The sequence below is a fragment of the Silurus aristotelis genome, assembly GCF_946808225.1.
Source record: "Silurus aristotelis genome assembly, chromosome: 17".
Classification (NCBI taxonomy): Eukaryota; Metazoa; Chordata; class Actinopteri; order Siluriformes; family Siluridae; genus Silurus; species Silurus aristotelis.
The window spans coordinates 14,389,577-14,413,414 of record NC_139590.1 but is presented as its reverse complement, the minus strand read 5'-3'; the positions used below and the strand labels follow the sequence as shown (position 1 = coordinate 14,413,414).

The window sequence follows — 23,838 nt, the reverse complement described above, 5'->3', positions numbered from 1 at the left end:
AACAGACCGGTCATAAGTAGAGTAGGCTATATGTACAGTACTGTGAAATGATGCCGGAAGCTGGTACGCACTGTCGTACGCCGCGGCTAGCGATTGTGATCGTAAAGTGGAATGGTCGTAAGTTGCATAGGTCGTAGGTCGACGACTACCTGTAAATGTATGATTCACTTTTTCTGAGTGCTTGGCCCCTGAAAATGCTGACTATTTGCCTGCAAAAATGTATTAACCACCACTTTGACTGGTTCCTCTCAAGGTTTTTTCCTCATAACATCTAAGGGAGTTTTTCATAGCCATAGTCACCATTGCTTGCTTATTAAGGGGTTAAATACACCTCGCTCACTCACTCTTACATTCTGTAAAGCTGCTTTGAGACAATGTCCATTGTGAAAAGCGCTATAGAAATAAAGTTGAATTGACTTGACTGCTTAATTCTGGTGAATGTGCACTCTCTGGCTACTTTAATAGAATTTTTTTTTTTTACCATTTATGAAAGATGTCTGCAGTGTTATGCTTTATAACAGACATGCGTTTGAAAAGGACCATAATCACATTTACTGTTAGTATAAAAATACTTGGCAAAATGCCATTAAGTCTAATAGTCAAGTCAAGTCAAGAGGCTTTAATTGTCATTTCTATTATACACAGTGGTACACAGTGCACAGTAAAAAAAAAAACCTGGTGCTACACTAAACAACATAGAGCTACAACACAACACAAAGCTACATAAAGTGCATCGAGTGCAACCTAGTGCAAACAGTGCAGACAAAAAACAGTACAGAAAGACATTGCAGACAGACAACACAAGACAACACAAGACAAAACACATAACCCAAGATAGCGCCAACCAGTAAACCTAGTGCATACTCTGATTATTCAGTACTGTGCAAAGAGAACTGTAAAAACTATAACTGAAAGTATATATAAACAGACACAATGCAGTGAAAAAAAACAGCAGCAGCAGCAGCAGTCAAGAGGTGCAAAAAACAGCAGGTAAACAGTTTAATACAGTCAAGAGGTGCAAAAAAACGCAGGTAAACAGTGTAATGCAGTCATGTATAAATAATAAATAAATGATGGTGGAATGGATTGAGATGAGTAATAAGTGTGTGTGTGTGTGTGTGTGTGTGTGTGTGTGTGTGTGTGTGTGTGTGTGTGTGTGTGTGTGTGTGTGTGTGTGTGTGTGTGTTCCATTTCAGTTCTGTGTATTGAGGAGCCTGATGGCTTGCGGGAAAACGCTGTCGTAGTAAGCAATGTGAATTCCAAAGCAATGCCACTTAATGGTATTCCTTGAAATATTAAAGCAGATCTAAATGCAAAAAAAAAAGAATTATATCAGTAAATTAAAATATCTTAGTTAGAGGTAAACGTGTCTAGTATTCCTTAATAATATGATTACATTATACCTATTTCTTACTTATAGACAGTATTACTCAGATGTCTTGTTCTATTAGATAATTTTCATAAGTAGAGATGTCTTTTAATATGTTTAATCTCAAATTTGGTATCTTATAATAGGAAATGCCACTTAAATTTGGCAATATTGACGATATTGCGACTTGTTTATAAGATTCTTCATATTTCATGCTGCCCCTGTTGCAGTAGCTGGTGAGTGGACTTGCCACAACAACAGGAACTCAGAGTGCATTCTAGTCTTCTTAATGAGACTGATACCAGCAGGATATCCTGTCAGCACCATATGGTATCGCTCCTTCTCTTTTGTCACTGTCCATATAACTACTCTGCTTTCCTTGAAATGCTCCCATTGGGATAGTAAACGGGAGCACTTTTGAACACGCATCTGTTTTACACTGTTCTTCTGTTTCATCAAGAAGGAAGATCAAAGTAATCACATAATTATAAATCCTAGTCATACTTGCGAAGAGTTTTATGTCATTATAGATTTAAATACCTTGTAACATGATATTCATCTTTTTATTAAAATGGTTTTATTTTTTAAATAAAACATAATAAATCACTAACCCATTCTATTTGTATATCTTCTACATGCCACTTTGTGCCTTGCTATAATTAGAAACCTATATAATATGAAGTAATATGATATAAAATATAATATAAAAAAATAGCATACGTCAACTTTTTTCAACTACACTGTTGTAGTTCTGGTTTTATCATGATACGAATCAACGGTTTTTTATTATCTAAATCTTAATTATATTTGATAAACTTAATAACATAATGTCATTGTTAAATTGGGTCTCAATGTAAATGTGTGTTCTGGCCATTACTTTCAGTAGTAGACATTTAAGAAGTATTTTTTCTTAGCTACCGTACTTATTGACATTTTCAAGTATCTGAAAGCTTTCAGAGTATTGTCTTTTTATGCCATTGTGGCTTTTACTCCACTACATTTCAGAAAAACATGTTGTTCCTTTCTATTTTGAAGAAAATCCATTAACTGCGTTGTGCAATAACCTTTCGTTGAGACAACCGTATCCCCAAAACACTCATTAAAGTTTACATGGAGTAATTATTCTCTGACTCTGTAACAATGAAAAACTCTCTTCTTAAAGAAATATGATGCTCAGGAGAATGGAACATTGAATTGTATAAATGAGCAAAATATAGTTCTCATAGATCAGTAGTAGCAAGGTCTGCTGTTCATTTTTTTTTTTTTTTTTTTTTTTAGTCCTCCTTGGGCAGCAAAGGCCTGATGGCTTACTTGCCAATTCCATAGCAGTTTTGTTACAGGGTCGGGTTGCAAGCTCCCGGGTTGCACCCTCCTCCTTTCGCAGCCAGGCTTGGGATCATCTATGGCAGAGTACTTTATCCCTTTCACACAACTAAGCACCCATGGGCATTATATATGGTGCTGACCTTGCTCGAGAGTCCAAGAGTGGCATTCTGGTATGATTGCTGTTATTTTACTCAAATAGAAATACAATATATGGACGAACGTTTTGGGTCACCTGACTTTTCTATTAGTGGAAACGTGTGGTTGATAATCATTTTAGTATTGTGAAACTTTAAGTGTTATTTAAATTGAGATGTTTAGACCAGGCACAACATGTTGATTAAATGTAAAATACCTATAAATGCACATGAGATATAAATTCAAGTTTTTCTGTTTTAAACCTTCCCCTGAAGCCTGAAGTCACACTTACATCATTTTATTGGCTGCCATGTTAACAGGACATACAACCAAAAGTTTGCAGCCAATACCACATGTCTTTGCCCCTCTGGACACTTACTGTGTGCACAATCCATCAGCAGTGATGAAAGACAAACTCAAATTCTACAGCAGTAACAGCAGCAATACAATAGATGATAACATATATGACATATATATATGTAAGTCATCAATCCAGGATGTCATAAGTTTTCAGGATGTCCTCAGTCTTAGTCTGTTTTGTATATTAGAAAATAGTTCAGGAAACAAGAACCGTAGCTGTGTTGGGGGAAATGTGTATTCATTCATTTTACTCCACATTCAAAATTGTAAAACCTTTACCCTGATTTTGCTGACATCATAAAATAATTATTGGTTGAATGTGGAGATCAGTGCACATAGGGAACATATTGTGACCTCCTAATCACTGAACCCAACAATACCAAAAAAAAAGTCCTCCGATGTCATACAGTCTGGGAGAATTGGACAGTTACAAATGTATATTTTTTTAGCAAGAAATCTTTATTTTGATCATTACATTACAGTTACAGTTAGATGCCTGGTAAGTTGCAAAGCCACCACTCATTACCACCCTAATGAACAGAAAAAATATATTTATTGCCTCAAGCTCGGGTTTAAAGAACAGACATTCCATCTTGCCCCCTTTTGCACAAGAACGGTTAATTGTTCTCTCCAGGGACTTCCGGTTTATGCAAGCCCATTTTTCTGCTCAAGACCAAGTTTATGCTGATTGATGTCCTAAGCAGAATAGGGTCATTTAATTTTCATTAGAGAATCTTTATTGTATAATGTGTCAGCATGTAACCCACAGACGACTATGGAATTTGCCCAAAACTATCACATACAGTATAACAAGCACTGTAATAATCTTAAAATACCACAATAATCACACACTTTACAGCGACATATAGGGACATTCCTACTTGCTACTTAACACTATTAGTCACTCATTGAAGACAGTCATGGCTTACATTTTTTGTCATGGTAGACAGATTCATGACTATATTTATTACTAAATAGGTTGTTGCCTAAATGTTGCCTCTTGGTTATGTAAGTTTATAGAGCTTCACAGTTGCCATATGCTCATACAGTAGATATATATGTATGTATGTATGTATGTATGTATGTATGTATGTATGTATGTATGTATGTATGTATGCATGTGTATTTCTAAGAAATCTGACCAAGAAGTCTCAATTCCAGGAACTTTTTTTTCATGGTAATTAAAATCTCAATGGAAAATATGAACATGACTAGGGGCTTACAAACTAGAACCTGGCATCATGTTATTCCTCAGTGCCAGGGCCAGGTGTGCAGCAAACCAGTTTGGTCAGGCTCAATTTAGGCACCAGATATACTCTACACTGTCACACAGTGCTGCACTCAGTGACTCGACGTTTAGACCTGATAGCTGGTCATAAATAATACCTCTAAATAATATAGACAGGGCTTTGCCGTTCAAGATAGAACAGGCATTTTAATTTAAGTTTCAAGTGGATTATGTTATTTTCCATAGTGCTAAATTCACTGTATGTGGTAATTAGCCTAAAGGTAATATGAGGTTTTGATTCAGGTACATCATAGCATTACACAGCAGGTGTAAAAGAATTACATTTGCTGCTTTGATTGAATGTCTGCATGCTAGCGCAGTATACAAAGTGGAAGCTATGTAAAAAAATATTAGCCTCCTCCATTCAGCCTTTGGAACAATTTAGCCAAGGACTCTATTTCAGTCCAGGCTTCCACAGGAGATCAACAATTTGATTAAAAGTGTAGCGTGCAATTGTGGAAGCCATAGACAATTTTACCCGATGTACTCAATGATGGATGTAATGTTGTGACCAGAAGCTTCTCACTGTCTCATTCCACAAATCTGTCCTGTATGCTGTGCTTTTTTGTGCTTGGATCATATTCTGAGAATGCAGATTTGGCATTAAATGGACTTAGTGCCTTTGGCTTGAGTGTTGGTAATTTCACCCCCTCACAAAACTCTATTTCATGGTAGACTGTCAATTTCTCAGAGGCACGCTCATGTTTGCTATGCTGTACATAACAACCGCTGCACCAGTTAGTAAGCAAAGATTTCACACACCCACCTACTCAATGCCAGTCATTTCTAGACAGACTTTGGCCAAGTATTATATATTTATAATTCAACCACTACTCAACAACTCAACTTTAAAACAATCTTCAAATTTCAATGTTGCATTTAAATATGACTTTATGCATATCCCTTGTTCAGAACATTTTTTTTATTTATTTATGGCTAGTGTGAGATCACAAGCTAGTGTTTGGCTGCATGTGGAAATGACTTCAGCTTTAATCTACTTTGAATTGAATTGAATTGAATTGAATTGAATTGAATTGAATAGAGCCAATAAATTTATGACAATACCAGTTTTCATGGATGGATGGATGGATGGATGGATGGATGGATGGATGGATGGATGGATGGATGGATGGATGGATGGATGGATGGATGGATGGATGGATGGATAGATAGATAGATAGATAGATAGATAGATAGATAGATAGATAGATAGATAGATAGATAGATAGATAGATAGATAGATAGATAGATAGATAGATTGTCATTTAATATATGTACAGCAAATAAATCTAAAGACTATGGCAGTGAAAAAATGTGCATAAGCTGTGCATAAATATGATTCAGCTTGACTTATTTTGTACAAACAGAATAAACAGGTTGCTCTTGTGATTCTTTATTATATTATTTTATTTATTTGTTTTTTTCATTTTTTCATTCATTCATTTTCAGTAACTGCATCACCTGGTCAGAATCATGCTGGGATTTGTTTACATTTTGTGCAGCAGAATTAACTTGATTTGTTTGTTTGTTAGTTGAGTTTTAATAGCCAAGCATTCAAATGTTTTATTTGAAAACTCTTTTTTTTAACATTACATAACAGTATGCACTCTGACCTTTTTTATTTCATGGATTATGTTGGCTTGTAATCTTTTTTTTTTTTTCAAAATGCTGCAAGGATCTATTGCTTACAGTCTGTTTGTAATTTTTTCAAGGGTACTATATAAATTGTGTGGTTGTATTAGAGGAGCTTAATATTCCTGTTGTGTGGCGGTGTCCCCACTGTTTGAGAGGTCACAGCATCCTGGACCGTATCCAAAGGATGACGCAAGCTGCTCATATAAACAACCCTTTCCCAGCCAATCACAACTCTTGTTGCTTGATCGGTAGGTGGAGCTTAGTAACCTTCTATAAGCACTGCTGTATAAGTCAGTGTGAAATATGATAGCAAAGTGTCAAAGAGGCAGTCTGCAGTCACAAACTTTCAGTTGCTGCTAAATCAATTTGTCTAGACCTGAGCACTTTATCAAGCATCACTATGCTCTTGACCATAACAGAATGTTGTTTCCAAGGGGGTTTAACCAAGGATAACTGCAGTTACTCACTCATTTCTTTTACATGAGAGGTTGTTTTTAAAAATATTTTTTTATTATGCCTTGCTTAGTATTTCATTTCATTTAGACCAGTGGGGAAGCAGCAAGATGACAGATCTAATACCAAGTAACTGAAAGTATAGGGAAATAAAAATTAATAAGCAATAAAATATCATCAAAATGGGTATTAATTATGCAATCGATGTCTGCTGGCCAGGTCACTGCCTGGGAGTTTATTCGTGCAATGAGGAAGAGACCAGAAGATTAGTGCATGTCCTTGCTATTCCTCTTGGCTAGGAATCACATCCATTGAAATGCTTAGTGCAGAGCCCAAGACCATTAAAAATCCAGACTGAACTAGCTCTGTCACTCTCAGAAGACTCGGTTTTCCTACAGGGCACTGTGTCTATAATGGTCTGGACCAGAGCCTGGTCACACAGCACAGCATTACATGAGAAGAAGAACATTCTTGTTTCACACCAATTTTTTTTATCTTGGCTTGAATTATAGGTATAACATTAGCACTTTCTGCCTGCATTTGTGTATCTGAAAGCAAGCAATAGTGGATAGTGAAGGATGGTTAATATGAAATTCCTTTTATATCTGTGACATCACTTCTAACCTAATAAATATGAAGGGAAAGTGATTTTACTGAACCTGAAACCTTTAATCTTTTACTTACGTGCCCCTAGATGGATAGCTGTGCCATATGAAAATTAGATCACTTCAGACCCACACTCATATGACACCACTGACCCCCATGCAAACAAAGTGAAATGAAATACATTTCTCGAGTCACACCGTGTGACTGTCCTCATCCCATGTCTAAAAGTGTTAAAGTGAGTTTGATTTATATGTTATCTCTGACCTCACATTTGGCAGCAGTTAAACAAACTAGAGTTGAAACTTGTTTGTCTAAAAGGACTCATACAGTGTTGTCTTTGTGTGTTTTTTTCTACATTATCTATATATCTATCTTTATAATATTTTTCACCATAACTCTAAATGAATGGTTTTATTTCATTGTAAATGTAGACAATTAAGAAAAAATGCATGAACTTTGTGCAGATTTGAAATGAACTCCGGTACATAGAAAAATGTGTTATTATAGCTCATATTCCAAATGCTTCCACTAGAGCAGCATACAGTAATGTGATGTGGTATTTTTTTTTTTTGTTTGAGATAAATAAGTGGTTTACCAGAGAGACTCAATTCTAACCTTTGGGAGACCATATACTGAATGCTACGCCCCAGTTTCAAGGCACATAACATTACGTAACTGCTGTTGACCGGCATGAAGTGTGATGATTAATAATACAACACACATCACATTAAAGATCACATGGGGCTCCTGCAGGTGCTAAGGAAGCATGCGTCTCCGATAAAATTTCTGGGCATTTGCTGCCTGCAGTCGACAGCCAAGTGAACCAAGTTTGTTAGTACTACTGCTTCCAAATACAGGTCTAGGTCCTTCATGTCAAAATGCACGTATTGGTTGAATTTTTAAAAGTTTTTCATGGGGAGCAGAGTCAAAGGTCATGGCACATGTGACACCATTCGAGGAGTGGCAATGGGCAGCCACTCGCCACTGTGTGGGGAAGTCACTTGATACAAGGAACGACATCCCTAAAATAACTTGACAAAAGCTATAAAGGGTTCTACTTCAGCCTGTACAGTCAGACGGGAACCCAAAATGAGAAAGCACAAGACACAAGCAGAGGTATACTAAGGAGGAACGATAAAGCTGAGTGACAGACGGAAACTAAAAAATTTGTTTGGAAAAACATTTGAGAGGTTGTTGAAAGTCTACTGAGAAGAGTAACAGAAGAGGATAAGGTACAAAAGAAGGACTGTAAAGGATTTCAGCTTTTGTACTGGAAGGCAACTGAAGAAAGTAACACAGAAAGGAGGGCGCTCACATTACGGATCTTGCTTGTTTTGAAAAACTTTTTTTATTTTTCTGCATTTCTCTTGCACCTAGTCCTATGCTCGGAGCAGCAGTGGAGGCCGTAGCGTAGTGATTGCAGTAATGAAGTACAGCTGCCAGAACCTTGTGTCTCAGTACACACGTCCGAGCACATACACACCAACAAACTACACTCCTAGGCATTACACTCCAAAGCACGAGTACTCCACGAGCTCCTACTCCACAAGCCACTACAGCTCAGCAAAATACACACCAACCTACTACACTCCGCCTGCATACACCCCTGTTTACAAAACCGCTTCTTCCTCCTACACGTCCGTCTACAGCAAGCCCTCACGACATGTCAGAAATCCCAGTACACCTGCGCCGCAGACTCCCATTGTAACAAGCAAGCCTAATCGGACCGTCCGCTTTACCAACGATGTCATCTTTCAGGATTATGTCCGGCAAGGAGATCTGGAAATGATTGGGCGCTTTATGAGAGCGAGGAAAGTGCGAGTGGACAAGATCTTCCATTCTGGTAAACAAGTTTTGTATTTTTAATGGGGTTTTTTTTGCCACTATTGATAACTGATTAATCAATGGACAAAAAGGTAAATAAGAAACATCTGTGAGTTAAAATGTGCAAAACAAGCCCATTTATCTTCTCATCTCTGTCTTTCTTCCAAATAGGCATGGCAGCTCTCCATGAGGCTGTTCTCTCAGGGAACCTGGAGTGTGTGAAGCTTCTGATCAAATATGGAGCTGACGTTCATCAAAGAGATGAGGATGGCTGGACACCTCTGCATATGGCCTGCAGTGATAGCTACCCTGAGATTGCACGGTATAGTATATACTTGTTTACGTGTAAATGCAGCGGAATGTCGAGAAATAACAGTAGCAGATGTTAAAAAATACAAATAATATATGACTTTCTGTTGCGTCTTTAGTGAATGAATCTGCTCTTCTCCACAGGTATCTACTTTCTCTAGGTGCAAGTTCAGAAGCTAAGAATGCAAATGGGGAGAAGCCAGCAGATCTTATTGACCCCGACTGCAAAGAGCTGGTCAAAATGTTTGAAGTAGGCTGTGTGTAAGTGACAGCATTAGAAACCCAAAAAGACTTCAAGGACTCAAGGCTTTATAAGAGGATGTAGCTTCTGTTTATTATTAATGACCACAGATTGGAACAAGGACAGATCATTTCTTTTGTAAAAGAGAACTCACTTTTTTCTCTCTTTTTTGTTTTTATTTGTTGCAACGAGATTAAGGAATAGTGTTTGCCAATCTTCTTTCTATATACCATATACTGCTTTGTACTACTATACATCTGTACTTCAAAACCTTGGTCCTTTTAATCCCCCCTTCCCCACTATGCAGTTGCTGCACACATACTATCTCCTCTCTGAAGATCAGATTACACTGCACCCTGACGGCCATCCCAGCCGTATCATTTCATCAATGCAAGTATGTCATCCAGTTATTGCCTTAAATTTAGAGCAGGGCAACTCTTATATACAGTCATGCAAGGAATTTTTGTGTTATGTTCATGGATCTGTGCATAGTATCTAAAATGTAACTTAAAACACAATTCTATTTTAAAGTGCCTTCCCTGGTTTAACACACAGTATATGTACTGACGTGTTTAATCCGTACACTGTTTAGGACAGCAGTGTATCTCTGGCCTGCTGGGCAGCTTGAGACAACACTGAAAACGTGTACGGTTTCAATGATAGGATTTGTATATGAGCGAAATACTCCACTTTCTGTACTGCTATAATGAGTGCACTATTTCTTACAGAATTTCTCGTGTAAAGTCTTATGCTTATCTCTTTTCTACTGTTTCATAAATAAAGGTGCTTTTCATGCTTAACTTGGTTTTCTGTTTGATTATGGAACATCTATTAATAATTACATCTTCAATGGATATGTAGTATTTAGAAAGTATACTGTAAGCAGGGTGCATTTCTGTTTGACCATTTTTAACAAAAATATAAATAAATAAATAAAAAAGAGGCGAAATTAAAACCTTCAACACATTTATTTACGACATCCCAAAATAAAATAATAATAAATTACAAAAAATTTATTTTAATCACTAAACATTTGTTTTACTTATGTGCCAAGTCTCAAATCAAGTACCAAAATCTGCTGAAATGAATCTTCTTCTTTTTTATTGGCGGTTCGCATTCGGTAAAGCATTTCCACCATCTACTGTGATAATGAATCAGAGAGTTGTAGCCCAGACCAAAGCCGCCATGGTGCACACACCCAGCAATTAAAACCGTCCATGTGGAAAAATGGCAAAAGTTCCATTTGTTGTCCTGATGATTTATGTAATTTAAAACACCATAATTACTTTTAAACATTTACAAGAAGATTTTGTCTTCATGCTTTATGTTGATGATGGTTTCGCTAATAATAATCATGCATTTACATAAATCATCCATATTTGTCCATTCCCATGTTGATTGGAGTATTAAAAACAAAAAAACTAAAATTTAAGGTACATTTAGAACAGATAAAAATGTGTGATTAAGTTGCGATTAATCATTATTAAATATTTAAACCGATTAACAGCTAAAATATATATATAAATATATATATATATATATATATATATATATATATATATATATATATATATATATATATATATATATATATATAATTTAATATAATAACAATAAAAGTAATATAATATAATAATAATAGTGTATAATATCATTTACACTTAATCATTCATACAAGATGTTTTGGTAATACTTCTTTTTTTGTAAAATGCAAAGAACAATTATGCTGGAGCTAAACTGCATTTAGTGACACTCAAAAAACTTGATAGAAGGCTAAGATCACAAGGAGCTGACAGTGGGAAGGATGACATTTATATAAGTCAAAATTGATTTTGTCATACATTTTATTAATAGTCAAAAGTTATTTTGAATAAGAACTACACCGATGTGAAATGGAAGAGGAAATGAGATAAGAAAAAAGGGTTAGATTAAAAAAAAAAATTATAAAAGAAAATCCCAAGCAATTATGGAAACCAAGCACATCACACAGAGAAACTGATCTTTTTTAAGTGGCCCTGGGACTATCAGCCAGAAGTCCTGCCAGAACACTGATACACCTTTCAGTCTCTCAGGGCACCAGTATTTCCTCAATGTAAAAAAAAAAAAAAAAAACAGGTGAGCAGAACAAACCCGATGATGACATGCAGTACACAATATATGGGTCACTGAAGGTTGAGACATTCCAGATTGGTCTCTGATCCCACCCTGAAATGTGCCAGTAACAAGAAAAACAAATACCTGCACAAACAGAGTCAAGTGATTGGTTATTGGTCATATCAGTGCTGGCTCAAAATAGCTGCAAAGCATGAAAAGAAGAAGATGTGGTAAACACAAATGATTTATAACCCACTTTTCCAACCCATACAAAAAAAGTAGCAGTCTTTTTAACTATATTTTCCCCCTAAACACAACACACAATACATTTTCCAGTTTCTTTATGCCAGCTGAGCCATAACAGTGTGCTGGCTTGTAGCATGTCTGGCACAGATAAGCAGCAATATTTTTTTTTAACTAGTTTTAATTCTTTTATACTTTACAGTTAATATTTGTAATATAAGACAACTTTTCAGCTAAAATAAACAGGCTGTTAAAACCTTACCACAAATTAGTATACAAATTTTAACACTAATTGTATAATTTGTGTATTCCTGTTATCCATTATACAGTTTGTGTATCCATATACTGTCACGTTTATATACAAAATACTCCGAAATAAATGTTTCACAGCAAAATACAGGGTGGGCAATGGAAAAGAAACCCGCCTCCAATACCGGTGCCACACTTGTGGGCTACTTTTCCGCGGCACACCCTGTACAATGCACTGAACATGAAAAATATTTAAAATTAATTTACTTAACCTTTGGATTTTTGAATATGTTTAGTAATCAATAGGAGAGTTTTTTCTTTGAGAGTCAAGACATTTGTTTTATGGGGGTTTTATGTGAATTTCTAAAGGATCCTGAAACTTGGTGGCAGCAGAAACAGCCATTTAGTCTACAGCACCACCTACAGGACATTTGCTGTCTATGATTCTGCCCCGAGTGTTCATTACTAAATGCAGATAACCAGATGTTAATAAATAAGACGATGCAGAAAATTGAAGCAATTTCTAACTATTAGATTCTATGAGATGAAGGGGATCAAAGAAAATCGTGATGTGTTCAATACTTATTTTACCTGCTCTATCTATCTATCTATCTATCTATCTATCTATCTATCTATCTATCTATCTATCTATCTATCTATCTATCTACCTTAATAAATAAATAAAAAACAGGCATGAAATAAGTTAAGGACTTTTGTGGAACAGTCAGGGAGCACTCTGTTTTTTTTTTTTTTTTCATTTAAGCTCCACTTCTAGTTTTTTTTATTTTTTGTACATTTGAATTATGAGCCTTAAATTTTGTTCATAAAACAATTTAGTTCTTAATGAAGCTGCCAAACCTATTTTCTAGTTAAAAAAAAAAAGTCTACAGAACATCTTGAGGACCCCTGATTTATAGTAGAGCTGAATGAGTTTACTTGATGCTATTCATCTTTAGAAACTCTAGAAAGAATAAAAAGATCTAAAATAATATTTTGTGGATTTATAATATATAATATATTTGTTCTTGGATTAGACTCTTTTTTTCGCTTTGCTTCGTCTGCTGGTTTGAAATTTATGCCGGGTGATGGACTGAAATTTAGAAGGGAGCAGGTTGCGTCTTACCGAGTTCTGTAGTACGCATGCGCAGACGTGCCGCTTTTGTTTTGCCGACCCGGAGCTACTTGGGCAGAGTGCTAGCAGCACTGCGGCTGGCCACATCCTCTTTCTCTTATCCAAAGGAAAGTGAAAAGAAAGAACCGCACAGGTTTGTTCAACCTTTCTCTAAAGTGTATTATTCCACGGAGGAGCATTCTTTCTTTTTTCTAGCTGTATGCGCTGTGTGTAAGATGCTTGCAGCGTGTTGGCGTCGACAGGAAACGAGTGCTGCTCCATAACTGCTCAGTTTGTGCAGGATGACGGAGATTCATTCACTAAAATTCTTAAATTAATCTTCAGTCGGGGGAATAGTGCATTTTTAAAACATATACGACGTGGTCATATTGAGGAGCTGAATATTTAAAATACGAAATGGTCATAGGAACTACTGTTTGTTTTAGCAGAATTAGCTCGTGAGCTACAAACAATAACAAACACTATTTTTCGCAAACTGCCTAAAATGCCACGGTTTTTGTTATTTTTGTTTTCATGTAAGTGATATTTTTATAATTTTATTCAAATTTAAGTGACAAAGTTTCCTGTTTTCAGGAAGACACACACAAAAACACAAACACACACGGCTCCCAGTCCTCTAGGGGGCGTGTCTGTTCAATTCTCGATGCTGATTGGTTAATTAATTATTCATATTGGCTGTAATTACGATCTAATACAGTGGTGAGCAAACTATGGCCTGAGTGCCACACCCAACCTTTTTAATTTAGCCCATATTGTTGTTTAATTTATCTTGTTGTTTTGTTTACTCTGGCCTGTTGTTTTTCTGGTTAATCCATCCTGTCAAGTATTTACAAATTGCATTTTAAAACAGAGTCCATCGTCTATACACACACAGATTCATTCATGTTTTGCATCAAAAGCCTGACTTCATCGAATGGAATAAATGGACCAAAAAACTGTGAATTGTTGCATTTTTAAAAAAAAAAGATTTCAATATCAGCCACCACTTTTCGGACCACACAGACCAGCCTTCGCAACCCATGTGCATCAGTGAGCCATGGCCGTCCATGACCCTGTCACCGGTTCACCACTGTTCTTTCTTTGGGCCACTTTTGATAGATACTGACCACTGCAGACCAGGAACATCTCACAAGACCTACAGTTTTGGAGATGCTCTGACCCACTCGTCTAGACATCACAATTTGGCCATTGTCAAACTCACTCAAATCATCACGCTTGCCCATTTTTCCTGGTTTTAACACATCAACTTTGAGGACAAAATTAATTTGCTGCCAAATATATCCCACTCACTAACAGGTGTTGAAGAGAGAGTGTTATTAGCTTACCATTTATAATGTCATAATGTAATGAATATTTCATTCAAAGCCCATATGTGATGTCAAACCTCCAGCAATTATGCAGGCAATAAGACACTTTGAAAGTCAACATGAGTTCAGATGTCCTCCATATGGCTGGAATTTCCCCTAACATTACCGATTACACAGCAGTTTTAAGATTGTGCCCTGTTGCAAACATGTTTTTTTTCAGGAATGTGCAAACGATAATAATGTCACCAATATACTAGTTACATTTATGAACTACAATCTGCATTTTAATCTTCCTTTTAGTTCTCCCGTTTTTGTTTGTTTTTCCGCAGTAGTTCCAGTAGTAATAATATATGTTGTATCTGTTTGTAGGTATTGAGCAAGGCGAAGGACCGTCCAGGATCGAGAAGAGGAGACGTAAGAATAGTTATCCCACAATGACCAGGTAAAGATGGAAATTTATTTTTATTCGTAATGTCTTTCAACAGACTTCAGCTTTGCGCTACATTCACACATTTATTTCAACTTAATTTATTCTCTCTTTTTTTCTCTCTCTCTCTTTTTTCCTGATAACAATGTCCTAACAAAGCAGAATAGTTCCCACACTGAGCTGGCTGTTCAGTTCGGCGCTCCATTTGCGTTTTGGTTAGCATCAAATTTTTCACAGAATTAGCAACCCTGGTAACTTGAGAACACATACAGCGCATCAGGAAAGTGTTCAACGTTTACTTTTTCCACAATTTGTTAAAATTTGATTCCCAAATGCATTAATTTAATTACTTCCCTCAAAATTTATTGAAAATAAAAAAAAATATGAAAAAGAAATTGCATGTACATAAGTATTCAGTCTTTGCTTAATACTTTGTTGAAGCATCTTTGGCACCAATTACAGCTTCAAGTCTTTTTGACTTTGATGCTCCAAGTGTGGCACACCATTTTCTTGGGCAGTTTCTCCCATTGTTCTTTGCAGAACCACTGAAGGGTCATAAGGTTGGATGCCGAACATTCACAGAGTTGTCCTGTAGCCACTCCTTTGTTATCTGTATGCTTAGGGTCGTTGTCCTGTTGGAAGTTAAACCGTCACCCCAGTCTGAGGTCCAGAGCGCTCTGGAGCAGGTTTTCATCAAGGATGTCTCTACCAGGGCTGTAGCTATCGAGTATTCTACCAATTATTCCAGTGATTAATTCAAGTAATCAGTTAAGAAGGAATTTTTTTTTTTATTATTAAGAGCAAAACTAAATATACAAGAGAAAATAAGACGGGTCTCTAAAGATGAAAAGTCATTTGTTTCCTTTTTAGAAAAATTTTTTATTGCTAAAATTGCATACAATAATATATGTGAAAACTAAAACCATTCAGTGCATTTAACATCAATATTATATCAAAATACAAATGTATTAAAAAAAATTTAAACATCATTTTGAGGCTAATTTAAAAAAATAATAATAATTAAACTCACTTTATGGTGTTTTCTTTGTTTCGGTTTAAATTCACCTTTTTTTTTTTTTCGCAATTCTGATTTGTTCTTGCCATTCTGGCTTTATTAAATAATTAATCTGCAAAACCGGTGACCTCTAGTTTCTACCATACAGTCTTGGAGTATTGTGCATAGACACAGTGCTTCATCAGCATTAATTTATTTTGTTGGGGGTGAAGCCTTACTTGTCAATTTAAATCACTGGTTCTCAAACATTTTCAGCAGGAGGCGCTCTTGTGTAGGGTGAATCCTTTTGTGGACCCCAGAAGAAAACTCCCAGTGCAAAATATCCTCAAACTTACAATTTTACTTGAACATTTTTGATTGTACCAAAAACAAAAATATTATACAATGGTGGAAACGTAACTTTTTTGTTTGTAGTCTTATTTCTCTGATGTTGAATATACTTTTTATTTATTTTTAAATCTACATTTCATAAAATACACTAGTACATTAACAAAGGTTTTAGTGATTCAGTGTGCTGCGCTTTTTTCTTTTTTTTTTTACATTGACAATGCTGATATACAAGTGAAATCATTTTTTATGTAGATTCTAAAATCTCTATGCAGCCCCCTAGCGACATCTGGTGGCCGCAAGTTTGAGAACCGCTGAAACAAATTAAGTTGTATAACTTTATAACCACTTTAAGGAGGTTTGTATGACTCTCACATTATAAGGAAGAAATTGAAGGAAAGCATTTGTTGCTCACAGAACAGCACATTCCTATTGGAAAAATGTTAATCCTCCTCCTTTCCTTGTGCTGATTCAAGTCAATGAAGTAATGTTGAACAAATAAAACATTTTGAGCGCAATGGCATATGTTTTTGATCTCCTGGGAATTTGCCCAACAGCAAGACATAAACTAAACACACCTTGACTGACAGCTGATGTGTTTATCTAGCGCAAGTAACCACATAACAAAGTGGCTATTATTTCATCATATATTTAATGTCGATTTTTGTTCTCTGTGCTCAATTATTTTCTCTAATTTTTATATACACTTTTGTTTATTCGTTTATTTTTTTTTTTCAATGCAGTGGTGTGTTTTTTGTGTATGTTTGCTGTGTGAACACAAACAAAGGCAATCGATTCAGCAAATGGGTGGATATGTGTAAAAATATGCCCTTGTGTGGTGTAATGTTGTAGCTCAAAACTGCAGGGCAAGAGTAATAACAAAGCCAGGCCACAAACGTAGACAGAAATAATATGGATGACAACCAAAAAAAGAGATGCCCAATAGCTAGTTTGCAAGAAGAGTGCGGAACACACAAAATCAAATCACAGAGAAACAAATTGGTTTAGCGGGTTTTTGAGGTACTCGAAAAACTTTGGCTTCGACTTAATGTTTTCGGTGTTTTAAGGAAATTAAACTGGATGGTCTCTGAAAAATGGGACTCAAACCGTTTAGTTTACAGGCTGTTTATTTTCTCCAGCTCGTCTACTCCAAGAATGCATACATACAAAAGGACGGCTAGTCCTCGGTCTCCGACTAATACTGGCGATCTCTACACCCCGGCACATGAAGAAAACGTGCGCTTTATCCATGACAGTAAGTCTCTTCCACTATGCATGCATTTTATGTGCTTTTTTTTTTTCTTCATTTCATTTGAAATGAGGAAAATTAAAGCCAGTATCCAGTGTAATCTTGAATCATTTAAAATGACAGCATCCATATGCATAGACTTAGAACTAGATGTACTAAAAATGCGCTTATTGACCGAAACCCTTAAAAATGTTTATAATGTTTCTTATGCCCTCCTTCCAGCATGGCTGTGTGTTCTTAGAGATATTAAATCACCGCAAAACAGTGAACGAGGACCACAAGAATATGTGGAGAAAACCCCAAACCCTAACCTGCTTTGTGAGTTTCCAAAAAGCATCATATTTGTGTGATATTGTTTTATTTATGATGTTTGGTTTTTTTTATGTAATTTTATGTATGGTAAGCTATTGCAGTGCGATTTGTTTGGAGAATAGAATTGCCAGATAACTGGCCACTTGTATATAATAAAATATTTATATAATCACTCAACATTCCTTAGCTAGTCCACATGAATGTTTACTACTTTAAATTTGCCTTGTTTAATCCTTAAAAATGGTTAATGGTTGGCAATAAGCCTGAGTCAGTCACCACATCGTAATTGCACATGCCACTGATTTTGTTCTACCTGAGATGATGCATAACATTTTAACATATCAGTGGCTACTGTAACTAAATTGCACCATCTACTGTTAGGTGGGGGGAATGCATTCATTGTAATAATTTAACAATGAGGAAACAGGATTGAACTTTATGTAGCTGCACTTTGTCCTTTTTTATTTTGCACTTTATGTAGCTTTGTGTTGTGTTGTAGCTTATGTTGTTTAGTGTAGCACCAGGGTTCTGGAGGAATGTTGTCTCGTTTTTACTGTGTACCACTGTGTATAGTAAAAATGACAATAAAAGCCACTTGACTTGAATATTATTGATCAGAGAGTGGGAAATCAAGAGCAAATAAGTAATATTGCTCTATATCGCCTCAGCAATTCACACCCAGGTTTATTGTAGCAAATCCTATTTTTTGAGTCCACGATTAAAAAAATAAAATAAAATCCTGATCAAGCATGTGTTTTGTTTCAGCCTTCACCCCGGTGGACCTGAATGAACTCAGGAGGCCAAGCACACAGGACTGCAAAAAGTCTTAGTGAATTTCCTTTCTAATCTTGGTCCAGCAGCTTTTTTTCCTCCCCACTCATTCTCTTTGGGACCTTTTTTTATGCCAGCAGCCTTCTGTCAGCCACGTAAGTCCAGAAATCCTCTTCCTTCGCTGCCTCATCGAACTGTGGTCTGGAAAAACTTGCTGATGTATGTTCAAGGCCCGTCACATCCCTGATTCTCATGCCGATACTGCGCAACTCTTATTAGCCGATTTCAGGGAATTTGTTGTCAACTTTTCTTTTGTATTCTGGATTCATTTTCGTATGCGTTGTGTATTATAAAGATTATAAACCGGCAGAAGGAGAAGGCAGGAGGAACTTGGCATACGGTGACAGGGAAGGAGTTGCCCCCTCTGAAAAAACATGAAGGGCACTTTCTTTGGAAGGAAAGTGCCCAAAGGCTTTTTTTTTTGTTTGTTTGTTTTTTTTTAATTTGGTAGAATAAAATATTGAAATAGTAAAGGCAGGCCAAATATTTTTTAACCAAGATACCACATTCTTCTTCTTTTAAAAAAAAAAAATAACAAAAAACATACACATTACATTTTTCTGTCTTTTAAGCCTTGAAATTTAAATAAAATGATCTTTTATGCTATCTCAACCAACAGCTCACATTTGCTTTGTTCTCATTTCCTTCCATTCCATGTTTTCTCTCACTAACTGATAGTCTTACTGTAAAACGTGCTTTTGTTTGATTTAATCATATAAAAAAAAAAAAAACAGTTCATTACATGCTGGTGCTGAACAGTTTGAAGTCTAAACAAATATCTGGGAAGTGAATATGTCAGCAATGATCACTCATAGCAAAGTGTAAATGCCTGTTTAATCATTTTATTTTGCAAGGGTTGGTAGTGTCATGGTATTGTTGACCCCTCATACAGTATATGGACAACTCGATTGGAACACCTGACTGTTCCAGCCATGTGTGGTTCTTTAGAAAAACTGTTACCCCAAAGTTGGAGGCACACAACTGAATAAAATGTCTGAGTGTGGAAGCATTACAATTTCCCTTCGCTCAAATAAGAAAACACAACCCTGTTCCAGCATGACTATGCCCCTGTGTACAAAGCGTGCTCCAGGAACATATGGTTTACATGGATTGGCGTGGAAGATCTACAGTGGCCTGCTATAGAGCTTTTGGGATGAATTGGAACTCAGACTGCAGCCTGGACCAAGCTGGAGCAATAACAGATGTAGAATAAATATTTTGCAAACATAATCCATTTAATAATATTTAAATCTATGATTCGGATGAGTTGTTTTTGAATGTCCAAATTTGATATTATTCATAGTCCTACTTGTTTTGTTGAGAATTTAGGTAGCAATATACAGGCCAAATGTTGCTTTTTCCATTATATAACCAGACCTGTGCTTGAAGAAGTATAGGTCCTGGATATAACTGATATTTTTCTAATGTACTGTGTAACAAATTTCATAGATTTCTCTACGCTTTCACTATTTTCACAGCCAGGGAAACAGGATATACTTAGAAGGTCTGTCTTATTAAGAAATCTTATTTGTTGATCCAAAACATTGATAAGTAGGTACAAATAGTGCAGACCCAATCACACTATTTGATTAAACTCTGCACACAGACTTCCTGATTAATATTTCTGACTGCACTTGCTTCTCTACTAGCACAAGACTAATAAACTAATGTAGTGTCTTACTAAAGTTTGTAACCCTTTCCAAAAGTCATGCCCAGTTTTAGTAAAGCAGTTCAGGGAGTTTTAAATGCAGTGTTTCCTTTTAATTTCTACTTATTTAACCACATAGCCATTTCCTCATATCATTTCTTTCCCATTATCCAAATGAAATCATCTACTTGAGGCAAATCTCACTGTTTTGTTTTTTTTTGTCCTACAAAGGACATAAGAATGGAGCTGAACACTCTACAATGTAAAGAAAGGCATTTCTGCTTGTTTTCTACTGTAGAGTAGACAACAGTTCACCAGTTGAGTAGGCTAAAATTACTCCCTACTGAATATAACTGAGTTTGAAATATAATCATACAGGAAAAAAAAAACATTTAAATAAAAAAAACACCTAAATGTCTCCAATGATCTAAGTAAACCTCTGATCGCTATCATCTATCGGCCTCATACATTTATTACAGCAGCCTTCGCCGCAATCATGTTTAAGCCAGAAATTATCATCATGATTCATGAATTGCTAATAAAATTTATAAATGAATAGGGGAGGAAAAAGCCACAAAAGCAGTTGCTTTTATTTCTGCAGATTTTAACCATAAGGCCTATCAGAATGCTACAAAAAGAAGTGCATTAGGTCTTTTGTTGCATTCCAGGGTACATTGAGACGCCTTCACATTCACACCGTCAATGTGAAGTAGTCATGCGCATCCTGACCTGCTCTGAAAGTGATCTGAGTGATTGCAATCACAATGTGTCTTTGAGACACATTCACACCTGGGCTTGGCATTATCCACTTGTGATCAAATCACTCAGGATGCATGCTAACGCAGGCGTCAACGGGTCCTCACTCTCTTTCACTCCCAATTGGCTGGGTCTACTGCCAGTCACCAAGTTACGGGGCTTCTTTTATGCCTAAAAGCTGGTGTGATGTGATGTACAAATTGCCCACAAATTGCACTGCCGTTAATATATGTGCTCTCTGCTTTCTACAACCATCAAAACTTAATCTACTGATTGAGAGAATTCTGGTTTAATTTCAGATTTGAATATTGTTTAATATTACCAATGCTGGGTTTAACTAATAACCTGAAATTTAAAATTATTTATTAGACAGACAAAAAAAAAAAAAAAAAAAACGCAGTGTTTCTTAAATGGGTTATGTGGTTTATTTTTATTCATCTAGTTTTGTTTTTCTTTGTTAATGTACAATTATAAATGCTATTTATAATATGTATACAAAACACATTCATAAAAGTTAATGTATTTATGGTATTCTTAGTCAGCTTGACTTTAAATTAAACAGATGGAATACAACACTGAACTTCTTAAACACAAGTGGGATTGTGAATAATGTTCTTTTGAACCTGTTGTGCTCTGTGTGTGGAAAGTTCATGAATAAAAACCTTATTGCCTATAATACAAGGATGCCCAAACACAGCATGGGCCATGCCATATATATATATATATATATATATATATATATATATATATATATAATGTATGTGTGTGTGTGTGTGTGTGTGTGTGTGTGTGTGTGTGTTTATTTATTTATTTTTAATAAGTTTCTTATAAGAGGCCACTGAATAGCTTTAATATTAGGCATTGAACTTTATTGTACATTAAATTGCATTGTTTTCAATTATAATTTAAGGTTCACCAGGGCCGGTTCAACATTTGGAGGCCCCCTGGGCTCCTTCCCACCACCTTTCAGAATAAATAAAAGAGCACTTAAAACATATACAAGACCAAAACTAAAAAAATAAAGAATATATATATATATATATATATATATATATATATATATATATATATATATATATATATATATATATAAATAAAAGTGCATCCGAACAAGCTCTGTTTCTTCTTTTTTATTCCTTGTATAAAACAAGTAACTACAGAGTAAAATAATTTGTTTTTATCATGTTTTTTATTACTTAAATGGTAACTTTAGTAAGTTTTATGTTTATTTACAGTAGGCGGTGAAGGCGCCGCATCCTAACCACCAGAAAACCACTAGCACACTGATACAATATTTGGGTTAATAAACATTATGGCATACTTTACTCTACTGGATATGGACATCATTTCCTCTTCCCACTGAAACAATATAGACTATAGATTGTCATATTATCTGTTGCATCTAAAAACCCTAAATATGCACTCTATAATCAAATCAACAGCGGAAGTAAAAGAGACAAACTACTAACCAAAAAGAATAATTCACCTTTTCAATTGTGCTTGTAAGCTTAAATTGTATTTATTCAGTAAATACAACAGCATCATTTATCTAAAATCTAAAAAGAGTAATTAAGAACTAGGCTATTATGATAGCGTAAACATCAACGGAATCTATTAGATATACAGTTAAGGTTCTGTTTTTGAAATAATAAACAATGCTTTAGCCTAGCTCCTATTGCAGTTTTTATTTACAAACTTTTTCTTTACTATTTTGAAAGTTATCTCCTGACACAGTGTCATCGTACAGTCGTTCAGCGAGGAAGCAAAGCGTCATTCAAGGCTCAAAGGTCAAAGCGAATTTAAAGTCTTAAAGTCGTCACGGCGTTCACGATAAACCGGTCGTCAACTCAATAAACCGGCTGCAAATGATAATCCATCTTTAAATGGCGCTGAAGTGAACTGGCAGAATAATGTTTATTTTAATAATACATTATAATAAAAAATACATGACAGCTTACATAGCTGCATCACGAGCTGAGCTTTCTTTCTGTGCCTGTTTAGCTTTTCGCTTAGCAGACCCCGAGGGATGTGTTCGTCTGGTGCCACCAGGTCAGTATGCAAAAAAGTTTGGATTTTGTTCATCACTGTACACAGTCTCTTCATGCATAAACAGTGATATGAACTGGTTCCACTTCAGGTGAGTCAGGTGGGTCAGATTTTATATCCAATGGACAAAGAGATTCTGACGCATTCGGACCCTCACTTCCAGACTGTGCAACAGTTTTTTCCTTTAAGCCATTGGGCTCCTCAACAAACAGAACTAAAGTGTACAAAACACACACACTCACTCAACTGTGTGTACTGAACTGTACAACCTGAACTCAACACACACTCATTACTCATCTCACTCCTTTCCACCACCCATATTATATTTAATCATATTTTACTGTTTACATGCTGTTTCGCACCTCTCGACAGCTGCTATTGCTGCTTTTGCACAACATCGTGTTCATGTTTACAAATAAACGTTTGTTTACAGTTCTCTTTTACACATTACTGTATAACATATACAATAAGTTTACAAGTCGGTGCTATTTTGTGTTTTGTGTATCTGTCCCACACCAAACTGTTTGCACTGTTTTTTGTCTGCACTGTTTGCCCTCAGTTGCACACGATGCACTTTATGTGGCGAAGACATTTACCTTGGTCCTAAACTCTGTTCTGTTTTGTAGCTCTATGTTGTTTAATGTAGCACCAGGGTT

The 23,838-nt window shown here is 35.8% G+C and overlaps 2 protein-coding genes across 2 annotated transcripts; both read left to right on the top strand.

Annotated features, from left to right (window-relative positions):
- Positions 1 to 8,227: 8,227 nt before the first annotated feature.
- ppp1r27a (protein phosphatase 1, regulatory subunit 27a) lies at positions 8,228 to 10,346 on the top strand. The gene is made up of 3 exons (XM_083565976.1): positions 8,228 to 9,015; positions 9,168 to 9,318; positions 9,450 to 10,346. Exons 1-3 carry the CDS (start codon positions 8,598 to 8,600, stop codon positions 9,568 to 9,570), a joined length of 690 nt encoding a protein of 229 aa, XP_083422102.1. The 5' UTR covers positions 8,228 to 8,597; the 3' UTR covers positions 9,571 to 10,346.
- A 2,924-nt stretch (positions 10,347 to 13,270) lies between these two features.
- On the top strand, positions 13,271 to 19,355 carry mcrip1 (MAPK regulated corepressor interacting protein 1). Its single transcript, XM_083567133.1, has 5 exons — positions 13,271 to 13,397; positions 14,941 to 15,013; positions 17,480 to 17,595; positions 17,812 to 17,907; positions 18,667 to 19,355. The coding sequence occupies exons 2-5, from the start codon at positions 15,006 to 15,008 to the stop codon at positions 18,729 to 18,731; spliced, it is 285 nt and encodes a 94-aa protein (XP_083423259.1). The 5' UTR covers positions 13,271 to 13,397; positions 14,941 to 15,005; the 3' UTR covers positions 18,732 to 19,355.
- Positions 19,356 to 23,838: the final 4,483 nt, after the last annotated feature.

What these genes read in the sequence shown, in the direction of transcription:
- ppp1r27a (XM_083565976.1), top strand. Translation starts at nt 8,598, where the DNA reads ATGAAGTACAGCTGCCAGAACCTTGTGTCTCAGTACACACGTCCGAGC. An exon ending in GGACAAGATCTTCCATTCTG is followed by an intron (nt 9,016 to 9,167) that starts GTAAACAAGTTT and finishes TCTTCCAAATAG; the next exon opens with GCATGGCAGCTCTCCATGAG. An exon ending in AGCTACCCTGAGATTGCACG is followed by an intron (nt 9,319 to 9,449) that starts GTATAGTATATA and finishes TCTTCTCCACAG; the next exon opens with GTATCTACTTTCTCTAGGTG.
- mcrip1 (XM_083567133.1), top strand. An exon ending in CGTGCGCTTTATCCATGACA is followed by an intron (nt 17,596 to 17,811) that starts GTAAGTCTCTTC and finishes CCCTCCTTCCAG; the next exon opens with CATGGCTGTGTGTTCTTAGA. An exon ending in CCCAAACCCTAACCTGCTTT is followed by an intron (nt 17,908 to 18,666) that starts GTGAGTTTCCAA and finishes GTTTTGTTTCAG; the next exon opens with CCTTCACCCCGGTGGACCTG.